At 37.3% G+C, this 27,811-nt stretch overlaps 1 protein-coding gene across 2 annotated transcripts; it reads right to left on the bottom strand.

The window, feature by feature from the left end:
- Positions 1-272: 272 nt before the first annotated feature.
- On the bottom strand, positions 273-26,891 carry RGS17 (regulator of G protein signaling 17). Of its 2 annotated transcripts, none has more exons than XM_018919948.3 (4): positions 26,758-26,891; positions 5,610-5,699; positions 3,531-3,765; positions 273-461 (listed from the first exon to the last, which is right to left on the bottom strand). In XM_018919948.3, the coding sequence occupies exons 1-4, from the start codon at positions 26,874-26,876 to the stop codon at positions 273-275; spliced, it is 633 nt and encodes a 210-aa protein (XP_018775493.1). In that variant the 5' UTR covers positions 26,877-26,891. The 2 variants fall into 2 exon arrangements, with proteins under 2 accessions (XP_018775493.1, XP_018775494.1); XM_018919949.3 differs by having other exon boundaries at positions 5,610-5,687; positions 26,758-26,876.
- Positions 26,892-27,811: the final 920 nt, after the last annotated feature.

The raw sequence follows: 27,811 nt of genomic DNA, 5'->3' as shown, positions 1-27,811 counted from the left end.
TGCAATCTTGACTGCAGTAGGGTGAAAGGAGTGTGAAACAAATGTATTTTGGCAAATCCATTGATCCCCTCCCACGCCATCTTGAGCAAGGAGGACCTTGGTAAAAATGTAGACAGAGACCATAATATGTATTTTTTTTCTTCACAGTAGCCTGAGTAGTGCTAAACTGCAGTTCTCCAGGAACCCAGCTCCAGATGTTATTAAACTAATTTTCTTCCATCCCACCCACCCAAAAAAACCAAAAAATCAAGTTATTTGTTTGAAAATTGAAACTAAGTTTCAGAAGTAGAGCCTGTAATACTTTCAACAAGAGACTTATAAATCTGAGAGTTCAAAAACCTTGGAAAAGAGTCTCTGTGCATCAAGGTGTATATCTGGAGCTGAGCATCTTCATACATGTGGGGGCTGGGATCCAACAAGTTTCTGTTGATCACTTCTCTCACCCGGGAATCAAGACTAACCTGAAGAAGATGAGCACAGAATAAGGAAACAATAACATTGGAAAAGCTGTAATATGTCTCTTTATTTCTCAGGGTTCCATTGAACATGCTGAGTTTATCAGTTACTCAAGTAATGCTCTGTGCTTCTTTCAGAACCATCGTACAATTACTGGGTAATGCACTGAGACCATCAACTCTGTTTCAGTTTTGACTTGGTCTTTGCATCCATCTTAAGATTTGTACAGTGAAATGCAGCTGTATAGCAGATTAAATACAGTGCAACTGCAGTTTTCCAAAATATATTGTTTTACTTTAAAAAATACATTTTGAAAGGTTTCTCTGAAATGAATGTTGAATTACCCTCATTCAGAGAGCATCAGGGTTTTTTCTGAGCATTTGCGGTTAAACTTTTTGAAGATTTCTATTCATCATTCTTATCTGGCTGCCCTAGAGATTATTTTCTGTTTCTTTTTCAGGCACTACATTTGTTCCTTAGAAATTACCCAGGGATTTTTATAATTTTTATTGTGTTAAGATCCCCATTATTATTAACTATTTCAGATTTTTTTTTTTCTTGTCAGAACTCTTTAACATCTGGTAATTCATACTTTCAGGAGATCATATATCCATACTGAAGTTGTTAGCCAGTTTCAGTTTTAGCGTCTCATTTACTTACCATTTGTGATGAACTCCTGTGCCTAGGCAGATAGAAAAGGACATATTATGCTTGGGATGAATGCCCAGATGATTTTAGAATATCCTTTAGAAATTTAAGTGAATGTACAGTTTATCCACAAAATGCCATAAAACCTAATATATTAATATGTTCTGGAATAAATGAAATGGCAGCAGCAGCAAGGTCCACTGGGACCAACAAGGGTTTCCTCAGCTAAGAAGAAAAGGGCTAAAATCCTGAAATCCTGAGGAGATAAATGCCAAGAAGAGATCAGTTAAGATACTTTGATTTACAGTTGCAATCTGACCATACTGCTCTGCAACTGTACAAAGAAATTCATACTGTCTGAAGGATTGACTTCAATCCTGGAAATCTCCATGTATTAAGATACCTTGATACATGAAGGATGGTAACCAAGATGAAAACTCAGAATATGTTTGGATGTGCGAGCCTATGCTTTCATACATGGTGAAGCAAAGTCTTTGAAAAATGCTGGTGTGGTATGGTATAGTGTGGTAGAGCACCGAGAAGTAAATATTCATTTTCATTTTCATTCTGTCTTCAGTACCAGCTGTAGCATCTGGCATTGTTGGTTTATTGGCGTACTGGAGTACACTACTGACAGAGCAGACAAGCTTTCTCCCCTAATATTTGCTCTCACTTGGTTGTCAGTCACAAGGCACAACTATGAGAGACCAGTGGTGCTGCTCAGCCAGTGAGTGTGGGCAGGAGTACAGTACTATGGTAGTTTTGAGCAGCATGTGTCTTCAGAATGTGCTTGAATAGATTTCAAGCCCAGACCATTGCATTTCTAGACACAGAAAGGACACGAAGATTTAAGCAATTCTCCCCCTGACACCCAGGCGCACACAGTTATATCAACAAAAACAGTTTAGTTGTGCAGCTAATTGGTTCTTCAATATCAAATATAATAGCTGGGATAAAAAAACCCCTCAAATTTGGCAGGATAGCTGGGTTTTGAGCCACTGAGCATAATAAAAGTTAATTGCACTCAGAAAATGCAAAAACCAAAATTAATTATGGAACTGTTAATTTGCATTGTATTTTTTCAGTGACTCACTAAAGCCAGATGGCAAAACTAGTAATTACAACTAGTTTTGTATTTTCTTGCTAAACAGATGAATCTGTTTAGAACACTAAGACCTTCTGCCTCAATAACTTCTTTACTGTACCAGTCATGCTAAATATATCAGCTCTTATGCCAAAAGGTAACATCTGGAAAGGGATGCCTGGATGAACAAAAATTTTCAGTTCCCATGGTGTTCTAATGCATTGAAAACAGTTCATTTTTGCCTCCTAAGATTTTCAGTATGGGCAGGAGCAACTGGATTGATGAGATTTGTATGCGTCCAGTGCACCAAGTTTGTGAGTTCCTTTGTTAAACTCTAAGTCAAATAATGCTTGGTTAGTGTTTGAATTTTAAATCCTGATTGGTATTAGCTTAAAAAGACAATTGAGCATTCATCACATACCTATCTGGTAAAAATAAAAAAGAATATTAGAATAAAAACTTATTATTAGCTTGCTGTATTGGCAATTTCACTCTAAAGCAAAAGTAGATACTATGGCACAAGAGAAGATGATGGAGCTATAATTCACTTTTGGCTTCATTTATATTAATGAAGTTGCAAATTATTACTGAATGTAGTGAAAAAGTAAAATGTAGGAAGGAAGTTCCACAGTGAGCATAAATTAGCATAATGCCATTGAGTAGAAATTCAAATGCAATGCACAAAGACAAGGCAAAGAAAAGTAGATGATGTGGCCTGAGAAAAACTCTATAGTGCTTATATATTTATGTATCTCTTTGTATTACAAAACATGGTTTGATAGGGATGCTTTTTCTTTACTACAGGTGAAGATAATTTCAAAATTTGTCTATTTCAGTTAAAGGGTTGAATAAAGTCTTATAAAATTCCCTGGATATTATACATTTCATTAGATAAAATATGTCAGCTTGACTCTTGGACTCTCATACAGGAATAACCAGCAGAAATTCAGGTTTTCTCCCAGACAATTGTAGCAGCAGATAAATGCATAAAGATTCTGATTTAAATTCCTTAAGTTTGGTGCTTTTTCTCCAGAAATCCTTTTGCATTACTTATTTCCTCTCTCTGTCAGACATGTAGCATTACTAAAGAGGCAAACCTATTCCTCAGCTTTCTCTTACTGGAGTTTCTTGAGCCTTATAGAGAACTTGGATGTGTTGTGGCTGGTAATGCTGAATGGGCCAGTACCTGCATCTCTACTGTTTCTGTCCCTTCCTTTCCTGATTTAATGTTTATACTAAGACTTTCATCTGACTGACTTTCAGACCCTCACCAGGCAGTCCAGTGTATAATATTTCTGCTCTGGGATAACAGAAAATGCAAATGTAACATTTACAGCTTTACCTCTTTTGGTGATAGTATAGAAATGTAATCTTCATATATAAGTCTTGCTTTTTCTTCAATAACTTTCTTGTTCTGTTCCTTCTTTAGATCTTCACATGCAAGCCAGAAAAGCAGGTTCTCCTCACTGTACTCCGTTCTAAGAAACTCTCTGAAAAGGTTCCTCCCAGCTGGTGTTTTCATCATCTTGTCAAAATTCTGAGCCCATGACAAAATTTCATCTGCAGTAGGGTTTTGGCTGCAAAAGAAAATATCATTACAAATATGCTTATTTTTTTGTAGCAGTGTTTTCATATATTCATCCAAAATTTCTCCTTTCGACTGTACTTTAGGTGAAAACTGGACGCAAAGAAATTTCAGCAATAAGAGGGGAATTCTGTTTGCTCTTCACTTGTGCATTCATTATCCCAATAGCCCACTAAATGTGTTTAATGTTAAAAGAAATGCACTTAACTTTTTATGAGTTTTCTGCTGGTGTTCTTAGCCATGTGGCTCAAAGACAAAATCCTGCAACAGCACTGAATTCCTGCCTCTGCAGTTAAAGGAGATTCCAGGAAGCTGGAAACAGACTCTCTTTCGTGAAGAGTTTAGATGACACCTGATGTCCCTGCCTGCCTCTGATGGTGACTGTACACAATTTGGTTTAGGAGGAACAAGAAAAACAAAAAGGTCTTGGCAGCCAAAAGCATACTAATGAGGCCAAACAAAGCACTAATTCAGAGAGATTTTAAATTAGCATATTTCTCTGTGCTTGTACGTAAGGGTTTCTAAGCTTCCCTCTGTTTCATGCCATTGACCTGAATGATGATCTTTTGGCATGAGATGTGATGGATTTTGCTGGCAAAACAGGAAAGAGAAGAAATGGGGAAAAGTCCTTATTTCCATTTCCTGAAGGAAACTATTTCCTGGCTTTTACCAGCGGATGCACTGGGTAAGTGATCAGAAGACTTACTGGCATCACTAATCCATTAATGTACCAATGAACAGCTTAAGAAAGTAATTCTCCAGATTATTTAGCAACAATTTAATATCATTTCAAACTTAATTTTGAGCACTCGCCCTCTCCTTCCTGATCTAACACAAGAGCTTTACTAGCTGATGTCATTACTGTCTGTGTTATCATGATGCACAATAAGTGACATTTGTCTATATAATTTCTGTTCAAGTCAATTTATCAACTCCTATTCTATATGCAAGACAGACTGGATGATGGGAAGCTATTTGTGATAAATCACAAATTGTTTAACTGTAAAGTAATTGTAAACTGAATGAAAAAGTTTAAAAACAGATTTAAAGTGAACAGTCCTCTCAGGACTTTGCACTCTCCCCAGAGGAGAATGCAAAGAACCTGCTGAGCTGAGTGGGGCTGAAAAACAACCTGGGCTCCCTTATTGTCTGTTGGGAAGCTCTTCACTATCATATTTTTTAGAAATTTATGATATTGTCTTCTCATAAAAGACTATGATTAGCAATAAAGGCAATGAGTTTGGATTGGTTTTGTCATCATATATGTCCTCTAAAATTTGAATTTCCTTTTTATGGGATTAGAGAACTCAGGACCCTTGACAGGTTACCATTTTTCCCCACACAATAAACATGGGCCCAAGCTTTAGACAGAAGTAGAAGCTCAGACTTTGTGTGTTTAACCTAGTTTGCAACATATGTGTTTTTTTTCCTAATTCCAGTGAAACCATAGTTCAAGATGCTTTATGAAAGGTAGCCACAGTAAAAATCTGGTCATGAAGTACACTTGTGACTATTTTTTTTCTTCTTGTCTGGAGAGACAGGAAAAAGTGCTCTCACAGGCAGCAGAGTCTTCTTATAGAGACCCACATATGGAACCATCTATGCACCTGCTATTTCTTCCCGTGGTTCTTCCTCACAAATAAATAAGCTGTAAATAAGCCTGACTTGTGAATGTCTCTGCTGTCATTTCATTCTCAGTACATATTTTGCTTCCTTTTGTATAGAATTTTTTGGAGGAAAAGCAGCGAAAAGGACATTCCCAAAGAATTAAACCCAAGACAATTCTCGATATTAGTTAAGGACAACACTTATTAGATAACAGTTTGACCAACTTACCATTCTTCTATGACCTGGATACTCTCCAATTTGGTTGTATGTGTTGGCCTTCCTGCATTGTCTCCTCTATCTTCATTCCTAACAGTGAGGCTGCAATGTAGTACAACACTTTATTTTGTCTAGAGAAAGTCAATTTAAAACAATGACTATAGTAATGCAAACTTTTAAAAGATATAGACCTATATAGGGTATAATTTTTAACTCTTGTGTCTAAAATTTTGGAGAAAAGTTTTTATAATGACTTTTCCCCTGAACTGTAATGAATATTAATTTACAGTTGCTATTAGCACATGCAGTGTTTTAGAAGCTCACAGTTTATCCACTGAAAGATGAGCAAATACTTAAAGATCACTTTTGGAGTGATTTCACTTAGTTAACTGAGAATACTAGCAACAGTATGAGTGGGGGGATATGAATATCTGAACTGGATGTTGATGGGGCTTTGATGCCCCACCAGTTCTGGATAGTTTTTTAGGCTATATGAATGTTCCCTTTTCTCTCTCCAAGATACAGTGGCAGTAGATGGCTCAGATACAGAACTTAGCATGTGGCAGCTCCTTATGATTTCATCCTCTGACCTAAATTTGTTTTCCATTCCAAAAAGTAAAACATACTGGCCTCTGAGCAGAAAGGCATCCATTACCCTCATATTACCACAAGCAAGGAAAAGAAAGGCTTCCTTTATGCAAGGATGTTTTTAATGGATTTTTGCTTCTTTTTAAAATCGCTAACTAGAATCACTTATTTTTTTTGCAATTATCTTTTTAATCAGATTTGCTATGGTGGTAAAGACTTCCTCTGTGTGTGTTTTCTGTTTTCTGTGAATCTTCTGGAATATGGTATTGCCAGCAAACCCACAATTCCTGATAACTACTGAAGTAAAGTATGTTTTGAGCGACATAGATATTCATGTGGAAAACCTGGTTCTGATAATTAAGCTTAAGAAGTGGAATATAGTAAGGAGATGGAAATTTCCTTTTATCAGGTGTTCCCTATGTGTCCGGTTGAGAGAAAACAAGCAACCAGGCAAAAAATCCCCCTTGTAATCTCAAGAGTTCATATTTTGAATATTAAGTATTCATCACACAATGATGGTCTCAGTCACTCTAAGTGTTGCTACAAGAATATGTTTGTAGCATAAAGCTTCTCCCTCCCCCACTAATCTAAATAACTCCTGCTCAGCTCTAAGAAGAAGTCTCAGCTCTGAGACATCTTTAGCACAAATAGTCTTCCTGTATAGGTTCTCTGCATTTATGAGTGTCTTCAACATTTTTTTCAACCATTTGGCAGAGCTAATAGGTATTCTCAAATAGTCTTCTGAAAACTGGAAGTTTAAGCTTCCAGGTAAAGCAGAGCACATATTAAGACTTAAACATTACAGAGACGTACACTTGCAGACGAAGCTCTTTGATACTGGTTGCTCCTTCACTTACCTGCCAAGACCTTAGTTCAGGCCCTTGGTCCTGCTTCCCCTGTTACAGCGTAGGAATGCAGCTCCAGTGCTGCTAAGGTTGTTAGGATGTCATCAACTGCTGCAGGAGAAACAACACATCCTGAACTCTGGGGTTGGCAGGTAAAAAGCCTTTCTGTCTCCTCTGACCTGTTGTTCATCAGTCTATAGAGGGAGCACCCAGGAAAGACAGAAAGGAGTTCCATATACAGGAGGAGAAAAAAAACGGGACCATCCACTTTCTTTCTGTCTTGTAATCTTTAAGTCCACACATGTAACTGCTAAGATCACCTTGCATCTGGCCAGAGCACAAAGTTGGAGTGAGGGAGAAGCAGGGAAGGCACAAAGCTCTCTCTCCCTCTCTCCTTCCATCCTTTACAGCCCATAGGGAGAGCAGCATTTGTCTTCTCTGCTGGGTGCAGAAAGGAGTGTCCTTTGGTTCCATGGAAGAATGACACCATGGAGGGAGGAAACAGCTTGTGTAGGTTGTGAATGCAATAGGGTGTACATTTGAGTCTGCCTAAAAGAGAATGAAGCTGCCTTCATTCCTGTTTTCCTTCCTCCATCACATGAACAGCAACTAAGCTATGCTGAGATAATTTACTTGTCAGACACTAGACATTTAAGGTTTGGATGCAGAGTCTTACTGGAAGTAGAAAGTGACTCATCTGAGAGCAGTCAGTATACACTACTAATTTAATTTCTTGTCTGGGATCAAATACTGTTTGTTCTGCTCATGCAAAATCTGCTAGACTTGGGAAAACCATCATGGGTTGATGAAGGTGAAACAATGATAGTGAAGTAGTGAGTGCTGAAAAAGAGAAATAGGAATAGGAGCAAGAAGGACATGTTGACTTCATTGCAATGTTTGTTTATCAAAGGAATAAGTAATAGACAGTATGCACTTTTATTTTCTTTAAAAACCCCCCAAACAACAAACAAACAATAAAAAGTTCAGATTGTGGGCCTCTACGCAGTGTTTTGGTATGTATACCATAGTGACAATGCAAGGTACACACTTGGCCCTGATTCCTTCAACTCACCATTCATAACTGGAGTTTAATGGCTGAAGTTGGTCAGGGCTGCAAAACAGAGAACACTCCTAAGACAGAAACCTCACTGACTTGGAACTTGTTTGGGTATTGCATTTAAAACTGTGATACTTCTGTAATGCATCATGGCCTAAATTCTGCATTATGTTTCCTGTGACAGAACTGGCACTAAATTTCAACTTTTATTTATCTACATCTGTTGAGGCTAGAGTTCCATCAGATATGTTACTTTTAATGTTTTTCCTGTGAATGAAACCATCATTTGTATACTCAAGTGCACTCAATTCAGGTGTGTTCGTTTTCACTCAAAGAACTGGTTCACGATCTCTTAGAAAAAGATTAAATATTTAAACATTTTTGACTGCAAAGCTAGCTTGCAAGCAGCCTTTAAGTAACTGATCTCAATAACAGGTTGTTACCTTTCAACTTGAAATGAAAACACTGCACTGCTCTTTCCTCTGTTGCTAAATTCAGCTGGAAACACCCTATCTCTTCACGTTTCTCTATGGAATTCAAGCAGTCTGCAGCAGCAAAGGTGTTCTGCATACCTGAGCTGATGTCCTTAATACATTATTCCATTAAGAAAATTATCTTAGTTAAGGATTTAAGAAAAGGAAATTGCTGATACACCTTAGTTAAATGAAAGGGAGATGCACTAGAGAGACATCAGATGCAAATGAACATCTTTGGTGTTATTAACATCTTTGTTATTGTTTATTAATTGGAATACACCCATCAGATATCTTTAAAATTTAGAGATGCAAATTACCCATGATAAAAGCACAACAAAATATCTATTGCCTTAAAAAGGGAGAGTTTGGAATGTCTAAAGGCAGAGTCTAAATGGAAAGCACTAGTATGAGTTTGTTCTCTCTTTGTATGGAAGGTTTGTTCTCCTATGTTGATTTTATTGCTCTGGAGAGTACAGTAAAAAATACTTCAGTGGCCTGAGCTTGATGCACCTTTCAAATATATCTTGGGTTCTTGACTGCTACAAAACTAATAAGTTTCTTGGACTACTGCAACAGTATTATTATGAGTAATTTCTGCTTGGAGTGAAGATTTTTCTATTTTGCAACTTCACATTCTTTATAAATAAAAAAGTTAATGATCAGGGACTGCTTGAAGAAGCATACATATTGAACAAATGACCAAAAATAAGGGTAAGTCTGTCCAGGTTTCTAGTTGATGTGTTTTTGGGGGTACTGCTGGGATTTAGAAAACTGATATTTATTTATTTAGCTGCTATTATTTGACTGGTAATATTCAAGTTAAGCAATTAAGTAATTATTCTGTTGAGTAATTGCATAGCTAAATCAATATTGAAGCACCCTATTGCATGAGAATATAAAAAGGCCAAGTTAATTGCATAGAATCATCAAGAGTTGAACTAATTTAAGAGCAAATATCTCACTGACTCTTCCTCCAGCTGATGGTTTTAGCCTTTTTGTAAATTGCATCCCTACTGCTGCACTTACCTTCTACTGCCTTTAAGAAACTGAAGGTAATTTAGAGTTTGTGCCTGATCTTTCATTCTCTATATATCCAGTAAATCAATGGCATTTAATTGGTTCCCAAGAGTCATTTTCTCAAGTACCAGTAGCCTAAATCTAGTAAATCAGTGAAAATACTGTTTCATTATGGCAAGAAAACCATGCCATTGTGAGAGGTGCCAAGATTAATGTTCTGCCCCTGCATGGCTGACCAGGTACTATTCATTCAGGTATTTTCTCTTATGTGCCTTATATACCGTCACAGTATTTTCTGATTATGTCTGGCACTGAAGATGACATGACTATTAAAACCTCTTGCCTTAATGGTGGTTTTTTTTTACTGCCATGTAGATAAGGAGTAGAAATCAAACTAGGAGACTGTGAATGGCTGTTGGGTTGGCCGTTTAAGGAGATCTGTGCTCAGTTTCTATTTTTTGGCTGAAATTTGTAGTCTGCTGGGCAGTGACTGCATTTTAGGCTGGACGTGCTTATGTCACGCTGTAGGGCCATGAGCCCTCAAGCCACAAATGTAACAGAGAAATCTTCCTTATTCTAGGCCAAAGGTCACGTTAAGTCAATTGTCCATACATAATCTGAAGGCAGAATTTTGTTTTCACATGAAAGTCAATATTCAGATAAGATTCTCTGGATAACAGATGTGCTGACAGGTTTCCTTCACTGATCGACCCTTTGAAAGAATTTATTTCACTGGCACTGCACTGCACCCTATGCTACTCTTAGAATTTTTTATTATCATCAGATGAAGAGACATAATATTTTTAGCTTTCTAAAAAACCCCAACAGCTCTCTCCCCACAAAAGACCTGAAGAAAACAAGATTTAATTAGGATTTTAAAATTACAGTGGTAGATGATGTAAAATGACCATTCCCCAAAAGTCTTGAAAAACACAAGTTACCAAATTTACCAAATCAATTCAGATAGGAAATTTCTTTTCTAATTGAAAGAGGAAAAGCCTTTAAACAAACAAATTACTGCACATGAAAACAAGAACATATGTTTAGTGCATTTTCCTGAAATGAGGGGAGGGTGGTTTTGAAAACTCTTAGTGTTGGTGCCCATCTTTGTCTCAGTCTTTTGCCAGCTGAGTAAATACCTTCACTCTTCAATTCAAAATGGGTGTGCTCCTGCTGATCTCCCTGCTCTCTTGATTCCTTTCATTTTATTACAAGTGTTTAGCTTAAAACATGCTATATGAACAAATATTGTTTTATTTCAGATGAAAAAATCTTCATGCTAGTATCTTTTTAATTTTTGATTGCTGTTCAACCTGATCAGACTATCTTCAATACTGGGGTTCAAGAGTCAGTCACTGAAAAATCAATTGTTCACACAATTGTATTCAGAAGCTCACTCCTAAATGCTGAGGTATGCTCTGTCATATGTCAGAGATAGATGTGGTCCCAATATCCCATATGATGTGTGATAATGGAAAAGACAACTATACTGGGATTCTTCAATTTCTTTTATGAAACCTGATTTAACTTATGACTCAAAATCACTTTGTCATTTTTTTCTGTCACCTGGAGTATTTAAGCTTGATGTCCCTGAATACTAGTCAAGACTGTGTTTGTTTATGCACAGAGGAGAATGATGATTTTGCTATACTTTGAAAAGCAATAATAATGAAAAATAATTGCAATATTATTGTGACCCATTCATACCATGTTAATCTCAAATCACTGCCTTCTATCTCCCTTTTAATGTCACAAAAATAGGATGAGAATGAAGTGGTATGTGAACAATATTATCCAATGATAGCTCTTTTTTTAAAGCTAAGGTAAAGGGTAAAAAACTTGTTTCAAATAAAGTTAAGGAAAGAATTCACTTTTTTGTTACAGTAAGAGAAAAATATCCAGAATAATTATTCTGAGAAAAAATAGACTTAGAATAATTATTTTTATGAAGAGGCAATGCCATGTACTAGACATTTTCATTCATAGGCTCAGATAAACTTGCAGTACATCCTTCAAGTCCCTGGCTGTATTAGAGAGAAAGGGGACCAATCTCTTATCTGACCTTGAGTTTATGTCCTTCTAAGAATAGCAAGAAAGACTAAAGCTCTACAACTCTTCCAATAGCACCAGTATGTTCAAAATGTCAGCCAAATTTGTGGCAAGAAAGGAATTCGAGAGTGGAGGCTTACATGGATGCCTGGAGGTCGGCAAGGCAAACATAAGTGATGTGTAGTAAATTTGTTATTCCCATATGTCTGCCTTGGTAGTCTGTGAGAGACTTTGAAGGGAAATGGTGGTCAAAAGCCTATGGAATCATTTGCTTAGACTGATCTGAATATGGCCTTAACTCAGCAGAACATAATAATTTTTTTTACAAATAAGAAACCGATAAAAAAAAAAGTGAAGTTTTTTTTTGTCATTAGTGTCAATCCCAGTTCTTTAACAAGACAATGATTTACAGCTCTTCACAGAATTCAATAAAGAAATGTAAGATGTAAAATTTTATATTGAAAACAGGTTGGAAATTTAATGAAAAAAACTGCATTGAACTCTGAGTAAAAAATAACTTGTCTTGTGCTTAAAACTAAATAATGAGATTGTGTTAAGCAGACTGACATAGGAAATCAGTCTGTTGGGGCAAAGCCAACAATCACCATAAGGCTATAATCAGCCCACTTGGCATTGTCCACTAAAACTATAAACTCCTTTCAAAAAGTCCAGGTACCTGTGGTGCTGAGTCTTTTGAGTGCCAGAATTACATTTGCCTTAGGTGATAAGATGGTGCAAGAGGCAAGTATGATCCAAATTGTTTTTAAAAGAAAAAAGCAATCCAGCATAGAGTCCAGCTTGAATTTATAAACTGGACATCTGCTTCTGTGAGTCTTACCTCATGTAACTAAATCCCCAAACATTTTTTTGTTTTCTAATAATGCAAGTATTTGCAAGGTAACCATCCTAGAGATTTTGTATTACAGCTCAAATGCCTCCAGTATTTCAAAGCATCAGGTGAGGAATGTGGAGTCACAAACCTCCCAGCTCTTTGTTCAGCTTACAGTGCAATCTCATTGTTTTAGCCTTTAACTACAAGGGGTGCAGTAATAACTGGCCTGGGTTTTTTTTTCATATGTCACAAAAAGTAAGATAAAATGAAGTAAGTGGTTTGTCTCTTCCAATGCTTTGTCTCTTCCAATGGCTAGAAAGCCTAAAATTTTTTCTTTTCCGATTTTTCTTTGCTGTATTTTCCCCCTTGATTCCAGTTATGATGTAGTGTGTGTATTGTTGTAGTTCATATTTTTCCTCTTTTTTCATCTCTGTTTGAAGAGCACACAGCTGAGAAGTAGTCTATAACAGAGGGCTGGGCACTTCTATGTGCATGAAACAGCTTAGGATCCTCTGCTCAGGATCCAGTAATATTTAATGCAGGCAGACTTCTGGCTCTCATGTACACATTTCTGCATACTATAAATCCTTTGGGCCAAGCAGGAGCACAAGGTGTAAACTTTCTGGTCTGATCTTTCCTACCCAGGATGGATGCAGAAGCTGTTTCACAGGCCCTTCCACCAAGGTTTTATGGAGAATGCAGCTGAATGGAACTGAGTTTGTGTTTTGCACAGATTTGAAAGTTAAAATTAATTTACTTCTGAATTGGGTTTCTAACAAAATAATGTTTGTGGAAAGTTTAATGACATTTCATAACTGCTTTTGATATTTCTAGATATAATTATCATTACATTTTAAAATGAAATAATCAGTTGTCTTGGTTTTATTCATTGTTAGTTAGCATTATTCTTACTACTACTTTGTGAGTAATTCTAGTTAATGTAGTAAAAGAATAGATTTAAATGAAATATTGTGGTTAACTTTAAGAAGCTCTTTAGAAAAGTTACATTTGTCACATCATTTCCAGTAGGCTTTCTGATTATGAGACAAGTGATTTTCTACTAAGAAAGCAGCTCATCAGGAAATCCAGCAGCTATAATGCTTAACTTCATGATACATGGAGTGTTTGTTAAAGCCTCATCTCTCAGAGTGCTGCAAACAGCATCTCCATTTTTCACTCAGAATCATGTTTATACCAAGAGCCATGGAGAGAAGTGTGAAGAACAATGCCTTACAGCATTAAAATCCCAAAGCACAGCAAAAAAAATGCATTTGTCTCTTGTGTTTGAGGTATCCTTGTTTCCCTAAAATAGTCTTGAGATTTCTAGAAGAGTGGCATTGACAGTATAGCTGTGGAGTGTGTGGACACAGGAATAGAGATGTAGTCAAAGCCCCTTGTGCCTACAGAGGGATATCTTGGCCCATTCACTGTCTTATTTCTGACACCAGTGCTGTAGCAGCAATCCAGGGGGACTGAAAGAATCATTGCCCATTCTCCTGTGTTTGTTCTTTAGTGCTGCTATTGCAGGGCTATTTTAACTTTTCTGTGTGAAGGAATAGCTTTTAGCCCTGTGAGATATTGAAGAGTTCAGAAGGAAATACACTTTAAAATACTTTAGATGAATAGGGTCCTACCTTTCTTCCTTGTACAAACCTGGACTAAGTTCTGTGAGTTCTTTTGTTCAAAGGTATATGATAAGGCCAGATCATCTTTGTTGAGAGCTCTTTTCCATGAAAAATAAGAAACTTCTCAGTTCATTTGAGATTGTGTCTTTCTGCCATACTTTGAATGTGGGGGAAAGTGGGTTTGATTTCTTACTAGTTTTCAATTGCTGTGCTTTCTTAATACTGTGCAGCATTCAGCCTAATTAGTCAAAAGTCAGTATAGATTCAACATAAACCATAAAAAAAAGAGGAGATTGGTGGAAATCACAGTTTAAGATGTCTGGAACACCCCAGGCTCTTAAGGTCTAGTCAGTTAAGACATTTAGCTCTGTCCTGATAGTATGTTGGGCTATTCCTCAGCTTGAGTAGAAGCAGAATTGAACCCAAATGATCTACTGCTTAAGAGTATAATCATCCCTTTGTAAATGGGAAATCTTGGCCAGGATGGAGTTTATGTAAGATTGTTATATAAGGTTATTAAATTGCATCCCACATGGCACAGTGAAGGTAGATCATCCTTACTGAAATATGAGTGCTAAAGTAAAGTAAGTCATAGAGGGATGTGCTCTGTAAAGCAAGTACTTAAAAGGTTTTAGCAAAGCTCCAGTGTTTCACTCTCTTGCCTTTCCTGTATATTTAATATTTTTAAATGGAATAGACATAAAATCTGGTAACCTTTTCTCCTCTTAAGGGGCAGTCAGATTAACAGTCTCTTTATAAAGCCACGAGTTATATTTTCCTTCCATATTTTCCATCAAAGTTGAAATTAGTGTATGTTTGGCAGACAAATTGTCAAACTTGTCCAAACTACATTTTCTTTTTGGAACCCATGAAAAATTTGAAAGAAAAGCCCTGTAGAATTAAAAATCCACATGTCAATACTTCTTCCATCATAGATTCATATTTGCAATGTGATATTTGATGTAACTTTTATGTTGATTCTTCTGTCTTTTAGAAAGTGTTCCAAAATGTATTGGCAATGGAAAAAGTAACCTGCTGGAAAACCCTTGATAAAAGGGACGTTCTCCTAAAATACTCAGAAAGACCCTCAGAAATGTTTTGCAAAAATTTAAGATCTGATTTTCAGTCTTAAAACTGAGTTCAGTGTTTCCTGATGTTGAGAGGGAACCTCCTGTGTTACATCTTTCCTTGCCTCTGGTGTCCTGTCGCTGGGCACCACTGAAAACACCCTGTCTCCATCTTCTTTGTTCACTCCAAGTGTTTATACATATTGATAAGAGCCTTCTGAGCCCTCTCTTCTCTGGGTGGAATCATGTCAGGTCTCTCAGCCTTTTCTCACAGGAGAGGAACTCCAGTCCTTTAATCATTTTAGAGGCCCTTTGCTGGAATCTCCAGTATACCCAGGGCTCTTGCATGGAAGAGCCCAGAACCGGATACAGTGTTCTAGGTATGGCCAGTAGTGCCATAAACAACATATTTTAAAAGAGACTCCAATTGAGGAATATTCTTGGGGGGGTACGTAAGAAAAAAGCAATTATATTTACATTTCAGGGTGACTTCAGAGTGAAGGAGAGAACTGTTCTCAATGTCAAAGCAGGTTAAATGTTATATGAAAGAAGACTGGCCCTTTTAATGGGCAGCCTCGCTGAATGTGTTGTTTTCTGCCTCTGCTCTTGTGTGACTTATTTAATATTCCTACCTGCAGGTATTGCAGCTCAGCAGGAGCTCAAAGGCAGATGGAAACTACCAATGTGCACTGAACTTGTACTTCTGAAATAAAGGACAATATCTCTCTCAAACTTAGACTAACACAGAGCAAAATTTATAACTGTGCAAGAGAGGGAAGGACTAGTGATTTAAGGCAATCTGACTTCCCTAAACTCTTTTTTACTTACAATGTTTTGTTCTTCCAAAAATCTGTAAGAAAATATACTTTCTGCTGGATTTTACCTTAAAGAGCTTGTATTACTTTTACGTAATGATAGCCACAACAGAAGCAATTACAACTTTTGTTAAACTGCTAGTCCTTTCTAGGATATTTTTTTGGGATTTTTATTCTCATCTGTGGAATGTAATTTTTGTATAGGTAGGAAACCCAAGGCTTGCCGAAGTTTTCTTACTAATGATTTCTAGTGGAGTTACTCTAGCTTTCTTCCATTAGTTTTGAGATGGTTTCTGCTTTAGGTAATATTCAACTCAAGGATGTATTTCTCTTGTCAGATCACCCAACAGACTGCTATTCTGTCTTAACTCTTTCCTTCAGAATAATATTACCATTCATATTCCATCTTGTATGATGGATACATTTAATTACTAGACAATCTGCAGCATCCTCACTCCTGGCTACAGCTATTTTGCAAGCTATTCCTTCATATATTTGAGACAATTAAAAGTGACAGTTCTGTACTGCTCAAAGAAATGGAAATTGTATCCTTTCAAAGGGTAGCTAGATGAATAAAAGCCTTCCAAATCACTAGCAAGCATACCTAATGGTCTCAACTAATTCTGATAAATGAGCCTAGTCTCAGTTTCTGTAGTGACTTTTTCTTTGTTATTCTTGGTTTTCAGGTGTTAAAGTTGGAGCAACACCGTACTTTGTGAAATTAGCGTGGACTAAACTAGTTGATGCTTATCCACATCACAGTCAAGTAAGATGGGGGATTCACTTTACATTCTTCCAGATAACAAGCAGGATTGAGACCCTCCATGCCAGTCTGTGTACATTACAGACGTCTGTTTTGTTGGTGCTGGTTTCCAAATTTTGTAAGACAAGGCCCTCAGCTGGGAAGCACTTTCAGCATGGATGTCAACAAGAACCAAAATTACCCATTCCTTGATAATGGGTGCTCAGCATCTGCCAGTATCTGGCCTTCAAACAGGTATTTCAGAAGAACCAGAGCTTCCATCTAGACAAATACATGTGCTATGGAACTATTAAGGGTGACTAGACAAAGATCTCCTTTGCCTTTCTGACTCAAATAATAAATGTCTGACCCACTTTTCTACTGAGAGGATCTCCATCTAATAAGGGTTTCCTAACAGAGGTCCAGACTAATTTCCATTAAACATTCTCATTTTTTCTCTTTAAAGTGCTAGACATTTATTCCTGTTTTAACTGGCATTTTAAACCGATTTAGAATTATGCACAGTTAAAAACCAAACGTATGCAAAATAGAAATTCTGCTGCTGACAGATTTTAGCAACCTTTTTTTTCCTCTTTTGGTTTGGAACTTCAGGCTGCATTTATTCTTGCAGATAAAATGTTCTGGTAGAGTCCTGAAGTTGACTGGCACCACATAGCCCCAGTCCACCAAAGCCCGTGCCCAAAACAGGGTTTCTGCCACAGGCCAATGGCTGGGAACGCACTTTGGCACTGGTCAAATCTCTGTCAAGGAGTTAACACTTGCTAATAATTTACTGTAGAGGTGACTGTAGCCCATTAGACCCTGGCCCTGCTTAGTTTACTTACTGGTATAGACACTGTCAGTGTGTTTATTTTGGATAAGGGTGTTTTGTTATGGTTTTTGCGTATTGAATATTAAATTTTTTATTATTCTACAATAAATAAAGTTCAGAGGGTGTGCAAGGGGACTTCGGCACCTTTATAATGTCACCATCTATCAACATGCCTTACTTCAGGTGGTATTTTGATCTCATACCCATTGTGACCTTTCATGTACTTCTCTGTTTATGTGGTTTTCCATGGACTTCTGAGTTAATGCATCTTTGAGTAAATATCTAATTGCAAATTTGTCATAAGAAAACCAAAAGCAGCCCAAACCCTGTCAGGGAGATTTCAAAAGCTCCAAACTCCTCATATCTGTAATTCACAGCATAAGCTGGACTCTGGCATTCTCAGCACTCCTTATGTTTTTTTTATTTTCTCCACAGCAACAGTCAAGCTGTGCTCTGGTGACAGAAAATCTGTCATGACATTATGAATCTTCCTCCAGCCAGTGTTCTACAGACACCAAGCTGAACAGCATTTTGGCACAGGCAGGTGGGAAATGGGTATGAGGGGAGAAGGAGAGCCAAGACACTGATGCTCTGAAGCAATCCATCTCTTAAACAGCCTCAGAGGAGGCATCAAGCTGGTTTTCAGCAGTGGAAGTGATTCTGCTGCTGCTTTCCCTCCCTCCAGTCTCCTCAAGAGCTGTTGCCCCTGAATACACTCTTGTGTGCTGTGCCAGGACAGAATCAAGATCATGTTCTAAAGTTAACTAGATTTAGTCTGCTCTCTCCTTCTAAGAAGCTACTGTTGGTATCTTTTGCACCATTGAATTAGAATGAGCCTTGTGTAATCCCAAATCCCTTCTCAGCATGTATTTATTATTCAATTTAGAAGAGCTGCAGTTCTGATTTTTTTTCCCTGTAATTTTCTTTACAGAAATGTTTGCTTGAAATAGGACTATTTTCTGCAGTTTGACTGATCAGGAGTTTGTATCTTAGGAGTACTACACACAAAGGAATATGCATTTTATTTGTGAATCTTCAGAAACATTTATTTAAAATTTGCTAGTCTATTATGTTTACAGTCTACTCATTCTCTAACCTGCTTGTGTTATCACAGATGGGGAAAAATATCAGTAAACACATGAGCCTCCATCTGTTTCTCAAAATGAAATGAACTTTCAAAGTTTAAATTATTAAGACTAAAATCCTGGTACTAGGAATGCTTGGCACAGAAAGCCCAGGGCTGATTTTGATGTTAATGAGGATTCTACCACTGGCTTGTGATGAAAGTTAACAGGCCAGAAGCAGAAGAAGCTGTTGCTCCACTCTTCGCATTAGCCTTCTATTTTTATTATTTTATTATGGGGAGAAACAAGTTTGAAAATAGAAACATTTATCAGTTTGCATGGACTTAGTTTACAGTGTTAATTTTTTTTTTTTCCAAACTAGGGTTCTTGGTTGGAAACTAATTCAGAATTATTTATATATGCTGAACATCTGTGTAGTGTCTCGTGTATCTTTGTGCTTCCACCATGATTTCATGGTAGACTGGCAGAGTCTTAGTGATTACCCCTTTGCACCACTTGCCAAAATAAATACAGTGTGTAGCTTACAGCTTTCTCCCAGAGAAGGACATGGTTTTAATTTACTTTACATGTCCCAGAAAGCAATGGCCTGCATCAAATCTACTTCTTGGCAAGTTTCCTGTGGAAATGCCTTTCTGCTGTGGAAGCTGGTGGCTCACTGTCCTTGCCCCTACTCAAAGGCTGTGCAAGAGCTTGTGCTCCAACAGCAATTTGGAGGTATGTGGCAAGATGCTGAGAAGAAGAAAGGAAGAAGACAAAAGGTGGTGCATTAGCTTGTTTTAAGGGATTTCTCAGCTGCTTTTTTATGAGAGGAGGTGAGATATACTTGATTGATTCAGAAGAGGGCTCCATGGTGACCAAGGCAAGTTCTCATGACATTGAATAGGTTAACTTTAAGCTTCCTTTAGTTGTTTTTACATTAAATTTTTGTTTTCTGTAAATCTTATTTCTAAAATCTTTTTGGTTTGTCAGTAACATCTCGTTTTCCTGTATTTACATCTTACTCTCTAGAAGCAGATGCAGGAAAAAATGATAGACTACTAGTTAGGAGCAGTTAGCATATCTGTGATCCTACCTATCTTTACACCCTGTGGCAAAGAAAAGGCAGCATTTCACATCTTCTTCACAGGGAGGTGCAAGAAGTCGTCAAACTTGCCTTTACCTGCCAGCTCTGGAGCTTTGAGATAAGCTGTGTATTGAATCCCATACGAGGTAAATTTGTGGTCTGGCTCAAGGAGAGAGCAGGCTTCCAGGAATTATTAGGCTAACACTGACAATCTGGACCAGTGTCACAGAAGGGGGCAAGCCCAGAGGTTGGCCAGCCAGGCTGTGCTACCCTAGGAGAGCAAGCAAGCACACAGCGACCTGTCTCCAGGCTGCCCTGAGGACCTAAACTTCCATAAATTTCCAGCAAAATCACTTCCCCTGTCTCAATTGTAAAGGAAAAAAAGCTAATTAAATTTCATACTTATTAGGAAGACATGCTTCCCTGCTCTGATTTTTTTTTTTCCAGTTTAGAGATCATCCTTTTCTTTTGCTTTAAAGGGAAAAGAAATGCTTTTCTTGGGCAGTGTTTAATAAGCACTGTTAATTTACAGAAATATGAAAAAAAACAGCTTGACAAGTTATTTATTTTCAGTGTGTATTCTGATTATTTTTACAAATGCTGAGAATTTAATTCTTTTATTTTAAGTACCTCAGGGAACTTTGAGAGGCCTATTTCTGAGGACTAGGTATTTAAATCCTCAGTCCACACTCACCCCATGGTGCCTTCCATCAACAACAGGAAAGTCTGCCAGCTTTCTCTCATGGGTTCGGCACTGAGGATATGTGGATTTAAAGACAAGGTGATTTAAGACTGATTTTCATAAATATCATGTTCAGTAGCTTCTGTGACAAGACAGATAATGGATTTTATTCAGCTTTAAATACTACCCATCAAAGAATTGGTGCTACTTTCCTAAGAAAGCACCAGTAATGCCCATTGCACTCTGATAATCAGATGATACTGTCCCATAGTTGCACAAAGCACAAGTTCCTAAGCCTTCTCTCCCTCAGAATAAATTATTCTCCAGGAAAGAGATAGAATGTTTTCATCTTTGACCTCTGCAATAGCAAGTGGTAAAAATGTAACAGTGTTCTGTGATATTTTAAAGTACAAAAAGGCTCAGATTGGAACATCTTTTCCCATTAAATATTTTTAAAAATATCACCTTCTATTTCAGTAAAATAGAGTACAGTAACTTGCACTACAGTAAAAATGCACTTTTCCATATTTGCTTTTTTACAGATGTGATGTTTTGAAAATGTAAAACACAGAGAACTGAGTTTCAGATGTGTTGTCCTATGTGTTCAGGGAGGAAAAAAAGAATTAAAAACAAAATTAAAAGCCAAAATACATTTTTCAAAATCAGTGCTTTTGTTTCAAAGGTACAGATTTTCTTTTCTTGCCAGAAGCTTTAACAAAATCCTGGAGCCTGGGTGACTTTTTTGTACCAGTCCACCTCTTGTCTGCTCCTAGTCTAAAGGTTCTGCTGGAGAGAGGCTTGGGAAAAAGGATATGGGTTTTGTTTTCCACATACTTATGAACATGTGGCTATAATGTATTGCATTAATATTTTTTTTGTTTCCATCCTTTCTTTTCTTCTCTGTCCTTCAAAATTTCTACCACAGTTAAATGAAATAAAGCGGCCATGACTGTAGCCCCCAGAAATAATCTTGTATAGACTCATGCAAAGCCTTGACACAATTTTTTTGATGGCAAACTAAGATTAAATATGCCAGGAAAATGTTATTCTTCTCAAAGTACTAGAGAGGTGGGAAATGCAAAAATAAAAAAGGAAGAAAAAAAAAGTAGGTTTTTTTTATTGCATTTGGAGCACACTGTTTATGAAGAGGATAACACTGAACCCCATAGAGAATGGGTATTAATGCAATTTAAAATTGTTCTTAGAAATACCCATTAATACCCATTTCATATTCATTGCACAAGTGACAGAAATATTTTCTGTAGGCTCAAGTAAACTGTGAAACTCTTGCAAGGAAAACGTTCCCTTTAATAAAGAAAAATATTTGTGTAGCAACATCATCAGGAAGAAATTTCAGAGTAACTCAAAGCAGTCATAGACAAGTTATAAGAACTGAGGAGAGAGGCTTCTTGCCAAGACCAACTCTTGTTTACTGCCAAGATGGCAAATACCTTATCTTCCCTGGGATCTCTTGTGTGTGGGAAAAATCTCTTCCACAAGTCTTCAGCAGTTTTAATGGATACATTTTTGGGTAAAGGCCCTTCAGCTCATTCACTTCAACTGAGCTGCAGGTGAAGCCAAGTGATCATCTTCACTTATACCCTGGAAGCCTTTCCATGTCCCCCAGACTGCCATACTGCTAAGGTCTCTTGCAGGGCAGATGTCAGACCCCTTCTGAGACTTCTGTGTACAGTAAAAGGAGACAGATTATTGGGCATCAGTGTCCCACAGTTTTTGAATTCAGTGAGCACCTTGGGGGAATAAAAAGATATGACTCCTGCTCTGGGTGGGAGACAAAGGAGAAAGCAAACTAAAACTGACAGAAAAGCCAACCTCCCTGGGCTAGTGACTGAAGAGCTTTTTTGAAGAATGTAATTTACAAGTGTTTGTGTGAAAACAACTAGTTTCATGTCTGCTCAGGAAGCTGGAGTAATGGATTTCTAAATAAGGTTGGGGAGGTGAAATAGCAGGCTTACTCCTCTAACCTTGTCAAACTGAGCTCAAAATTATAAAGTCACAGCTCTAAGTACTAAATGGGCAGCTCTCTGGAGAAAGCATAATTGAGGAAATTATGGAATGTCATGTCAGAAGACTTACTGCAAATTTTTCAAGTCTCAGGCTGCCCAAGTCATTGAAATGATGCCTCATAAAGAACCACATTCTTCTGTCCTCCACTGAAATGGAGCTTTGCAGAAGCTTAAGACATGGGGAGATTCAGTCCAGGACCATAGGTACATGACTGGTAATTGTCTGATAGCTATTTTAATTAGGCAGTCTTCCTGAAATGAGTGCCTAAGATCTAAGTCTGGTCAGTGAAGAGAGGAAGGTCTTCACAAGGATGTATCTCATGCTTCTGCTGTAAGGGGACAAGCATTTCCTGTTGAGAGCTTCAGAAGTGCTTTATTTTTTTCCACTGAGGAGGACAAGTGTTCCCTTCACTACTTGCACTCAGAAACAAGGTCAGAGCTTAAACCAGTTGGGCAACATCTTGAGCATACCTATTAACATATAATAGCCATCTTAATAGTCCTGTTAATTTGCACTCTTTTTCAATCTGAGCAAACCTTGGTGATAAGTCTTGCTTTGCACCTGTAAACTGAGCAATTTACTGTCCTGATGATTATCAGTGCCAATAGATGTACTGAGTCTGCCTGGATGGAGTTAATTTTCTTCATAGGGATCCTTGTGGTGCTATGCTTTGGATTTTTGACTAAAACAATGTTGATAACACATTAATGTTATAGCTGCTGCTGCTGAGCAGTCACTGGACAACATCAAGGATTTCTCTGTTTTCTGGGACAGCTGACCACAACTGACCAAAGGGATATTCCCTACCATATGACACTGGGATCAACAATAAAAGCTGTGGAAGAAAAAGGAAGGAAGGAGGTTGAGTTTGTAACATCTGTTTCCTCAAGTCACCGTAAGATGTGATGAACCATGGCTTTCCAGGGCATGGCTGAACTGATGGGAAGCTGTGAATGAATTTTTTGTTTTGCTTTACTTGTGCACACAGCTTTGCTTTAACAATTAAACTCTTTATCTCAATGGAAGAGTTTTGTCACTTTCACTTTTCTGATTCTCTTCTCCATCCTGCTTCTGAGTGAGTAAGCATCTGCCTGGGGCTGAGCTACCTACAAGGATTATCCCATAGCATTAAGAAGTCCTTCAAATAGTTGTTATCTTTAAGAAAGAAATATTAGATAAAAATAATTTTTTAAAGGGTTTTAATAAGATGTACCAAATAATTTCTCTAATTTTTTGCTCTTGACAAGTGTCTATTAGGCAAGATACTTTTTCCCAAAACAAAGGTGTGAATATTTGCCTATGTTTTGTGCAAACAGAAGACTTAATGCCTATTCTGATTTTAACATGGGGTAGAACAGAAGAAAACAAGCCCCACATGATTCACAAAAGATATTTTCAGAATTCTAATTATCTATTTGGATAGAGTAGCTACTAAACCAACTATTTGAATAGTAAAAAGGGAATGTTTTTTAATAAAATCTGCACATCCCATTTCTGTGAATGGTGAAGAAGTTGAGTTAATAAGTGGTTAGTAATGTAAGAGCGATCATCAGTCACACACTGGTGGAAAAAGCTAAAGAAAATTCTTATCTTGATAGAACACTGCCTTTCCCATTAATGAATCCAGAAACATTTCCAGACAGGTATCTCTTGAGAAATTAATGTAACTCAAATACAAAGACCTGTGGAACTAGGGAAAGCACGTAATTACATTAGGTCCGGAGAACCTGTTACAATTGTTGATTAGGCTTTTCTATTACAGAGAACTACCCTAGAGAATTAATTAGCTAGAATCCCCTATATATGAGAGAATAATAAAGTTAGTTACTTTTTAAGAGTAGTTATTAAATTTGGCATCACAATCAGTTACTTAATTTTAACTGAGATTCTGAAACATTTCATACTGCATTTTTCAAAGTTTTGTCCCATCTTTCCTCTAATGGAATTTCTACTACAGAATCTTAGAAGTTAAAGCTGGAAAATACTTATTACATCACCTTTTCTGTCTTTTTGATTTTAGCAAACATGAGCGATGTAACTATTCCTTTGATGATTTATTTGACTTAATCTTGAAAACTAGCTAACAGGATTTCTCCATGCTTTGTCTAATCTACTTTGCAAAGAAAAATCCCAACCTCAAGCCCTGAAAAACCCTGAAAGACAGTAAAAAAATTAAGAGAGCAGCTGAAGGTACATCCTATGTTTTAAATCAATAATTACTCTAATTTAAGTTTAATGTGCATAAGCTGTTTACAGATATAATGGTATTGCCTTCTAAGGACTGGAGGCACTCCAAGGGTCACAAGAGCTTCAAACTAGAGTATCATTGTCAAATTTAAGATTTCTTGTGTTGCAGCTTGCTTAAAAAGTGAAATCAGTTGTCATTAAGTTTTAGAAATTTGATGGATATTGTATTGAATACTATTGATTGTATATGAATACTATTGATATTATATATTGATATTCTAGCATGCAAGGTAAAAGCCAACCCTAGCTGTACATGCACAATGATGGGCTTTATTTTCATTCAGAAAAAAGATGTTGTATTCAGGGTGGATAATTCCATGAAAACATTATCTCTGGGGCAGTTAAAAAATAAGCAGAGTGCTAGGAATTAGTAACAAACCTCAAGAGGAAACACAAAACATGGTGCACCCATGTCTCAACAACACAGATCTAGTCACACATGTCAGACAGGAAAAAGTAGAATAAGAAAGGTCCATAGAGAGACACAAGGTAGGTGTGTAAATAGGACAGATAAGGATAAATCATGGTCTGGGTCAGTTTCTGTGTCACAGAGATTAAAATAGAGAACACTGTGGAAGACAGAACAGGTGAAGGAAGATATGAGAGAGCTCTGCAAAATCTTGACCATCCCGGGAATGATTAGTCTGTTCTTCATGTAAGAACAAGGAACCATCAAATGAAATTAATTTCTAGTAGGTTAACACAAATAAAAGGGAGTACACTGCCACATTGTAGAATTTATTGCTAGAGGAAACCCTGGGTGCCAAAATTTTAGATGAGTCTAGGAAGTCGCTTCAGAAAATGGCTTGCCAAATCAAGGAAAGAAAATTCAACCAAGGTCTATAAACAACACAAAAAGGAACTCCGGGCCAGGAAATCCCTAGATGGCAGATTGAAAGTAGTTGTGAGGTACTTTTACTTTGGGTAATTTGAGGAGGTGCATATCTGCTTGTTTTATCCTTATCTTGTGGTATCTGATAAAGGTCACTTCCTGAAACAGGATACTGAAGTAAATGAATCTCTGGACTGTAACAGCATAGCTGATATTGTGCCCTTGTCCCAGAGCAGAAAGAAAAGTGACAACACACCCTCTCTTCCTGTTTAATACACTTCTACCTATTTCTCAATATGGATTGAACATATTGCAAAGTTACTTGGTAAAACATGAGCTCTGGCTCATCCTTGCTCCAAACACACTGTGCCTTCAGGTGTAACTGGAAATAGCAGCAAAAGCAGGTCCACCCTGCCACTGCCTCCAGGATATGGCAGTATCTTGGAAAAAAACCTATCCCTAGTGCATATATACTGGTATTTTTAAATATACTGAAGCAAACAGCCTCAGGTTTTAGACTGGGGCCAGATGGGTGATTGAAGTGAAAATAACACAGATACACAGAGGAATGGTGACTCCAAAAAAACTGCACTGTCTGGTTAATATGATGCACAGGCTCTGAACAGTACTGCATGTCATTTACCTTATATTTCAATACTGTGTTCATAAAAATAAGAAATAAAGATCTGATGCATCTCAAGACGCTGAGAATTTAAAGCTATTTTTGGAACTGACTTTAAATCTTTGACTTTACAAGTGAACACTTTGTTGAGGAAGGGACAAGCAGCCACTCAAATTATGCCACTCCATTCAAAAGTGGAATTTATGGCTCATGTTTTCAGATTTACAGAATTTGTACTGTTATTTATATTACCTGTTATATTAGTAATATAACAGGGCTCCACATATTCACATTTATGACCCTTTTATTCTCCTGAATGCAGAGAACTGCACTATCAGAAGTACAAGCAGAAAACAAAAATTTTGAATGCAAGCTATAAAATATTCATTATCGAGTCTCTCACTCACAAATACATATTTTACAACTGCATTTTCTCATTTAGTTATGGCTTAAGTAGGATAAATATAGCTTGAATTTACTATTCTTTCCTCTTCCCCATCACAAGATGTCCAACCAAATCAGGGCATATTTAAATCAATTTTTAAGTGAAAAGTTAAATTGTGTCTCCTCTCCCAGAAGTTAACATGTTCCCAGTGTTTTCCATTCTCATTGTTTACCTGTGGTGGATATGGAAGCAAATATACTACAGGACATACCATGAACAGCTGCAGCAACAGCACCAACAAAAGCAACATGTGTTGTTGGGCCTTTGGTTTCCAGGTGCTTGAGACACAGCTGATGTTCCTTCATTTTGTGACTGCTGCCTCTTTCTCATTTCAGCTACTTCAGTGCCCAAGTGGCTATAAGAACACAGACATAAGAGATGTACAGAATTACTACAGACCGTCATAAATCGCATTCACATTTCTACAGCAATGCCTGATGAAACTGCTTCTCACAGCACATGGCAACAAAAGTATGGGACCATCACCTGAGCCAGCCAAGGAATAGCTCCACTGTGTTGAAAGCAGTTTCCAGAAGAAAACATCACAGTGACACTCTTATGTTCCTGGGCTGCTGAATCACTCCTGTCCTTACTGGACTGGACTGGCTGGACTCAAAGAGCTGTTTATTAGCAGTGTTTTTAACAGCAAGCCATACAGCTTTTGTAGCAACTGGGAGAGACTGCCTTGCTCCTTACCATAGGACTATCACAGCTGTTTCCATTGTGCTGAATATACAGCTAAAAATACAGCAGGATGGTTATTCACCTTCAACATCAGTTGGAAACTGATTTTTTTTTTTTTACTTTTTCAGTTCTTTGGTCTACGCTGGACCAATGAAATTGATGAAAGTGATATTATATCAAGGGCAGCTGTCTGGTAAGGGCCAAGATTTTTATATGTCATAACTGAGAGGCTTGCTACTTAAGAGTTATTATTGGTAAATAAAATGAATAATAAATATGTATTTATAAAATACTTTTCCACCTTTGAGACTATTTTCTCAAAGATCGTCTTTTCTCAAAAGATCTTTTCTCAAAGTCACAGATCTTTTTTGCTCATTTCTAGTTTTTCCTAGATTTTATTAGGCCAAGATTTTTGTACTTCTAGTGACTTGAAACATGCAGCAGGAAGTAGTATACAATGTGTTATTTGGTCTTCAAAAGAAGTTAAACATTTACTGACATTATCTAGGAAGGTTTAGATGTCAGGATCCTTCTAATGGCTCACATCTTTCTACAACAACTTTAAGTTTCCCAGAGTAATG

Source organism: Serinus canaria, chromosome 3 (assembly GCF_022539315.1).
Source record: "Serinus canaria isolate serCan28SL12 chromosome 3, serCan2020, whole genome shotgun sequence".
Lineage (NCBI taxonomy): Eukaryota > Metazoa > Chordata > Aves > Passeriformes > Fringillidae > Serinus > Serinus canaria.
The sequence above is the reverse complement of the archived record's forward strand: the minus strand, read 5'-3'. Positions and strand labels throughout refer to the sequence as shown.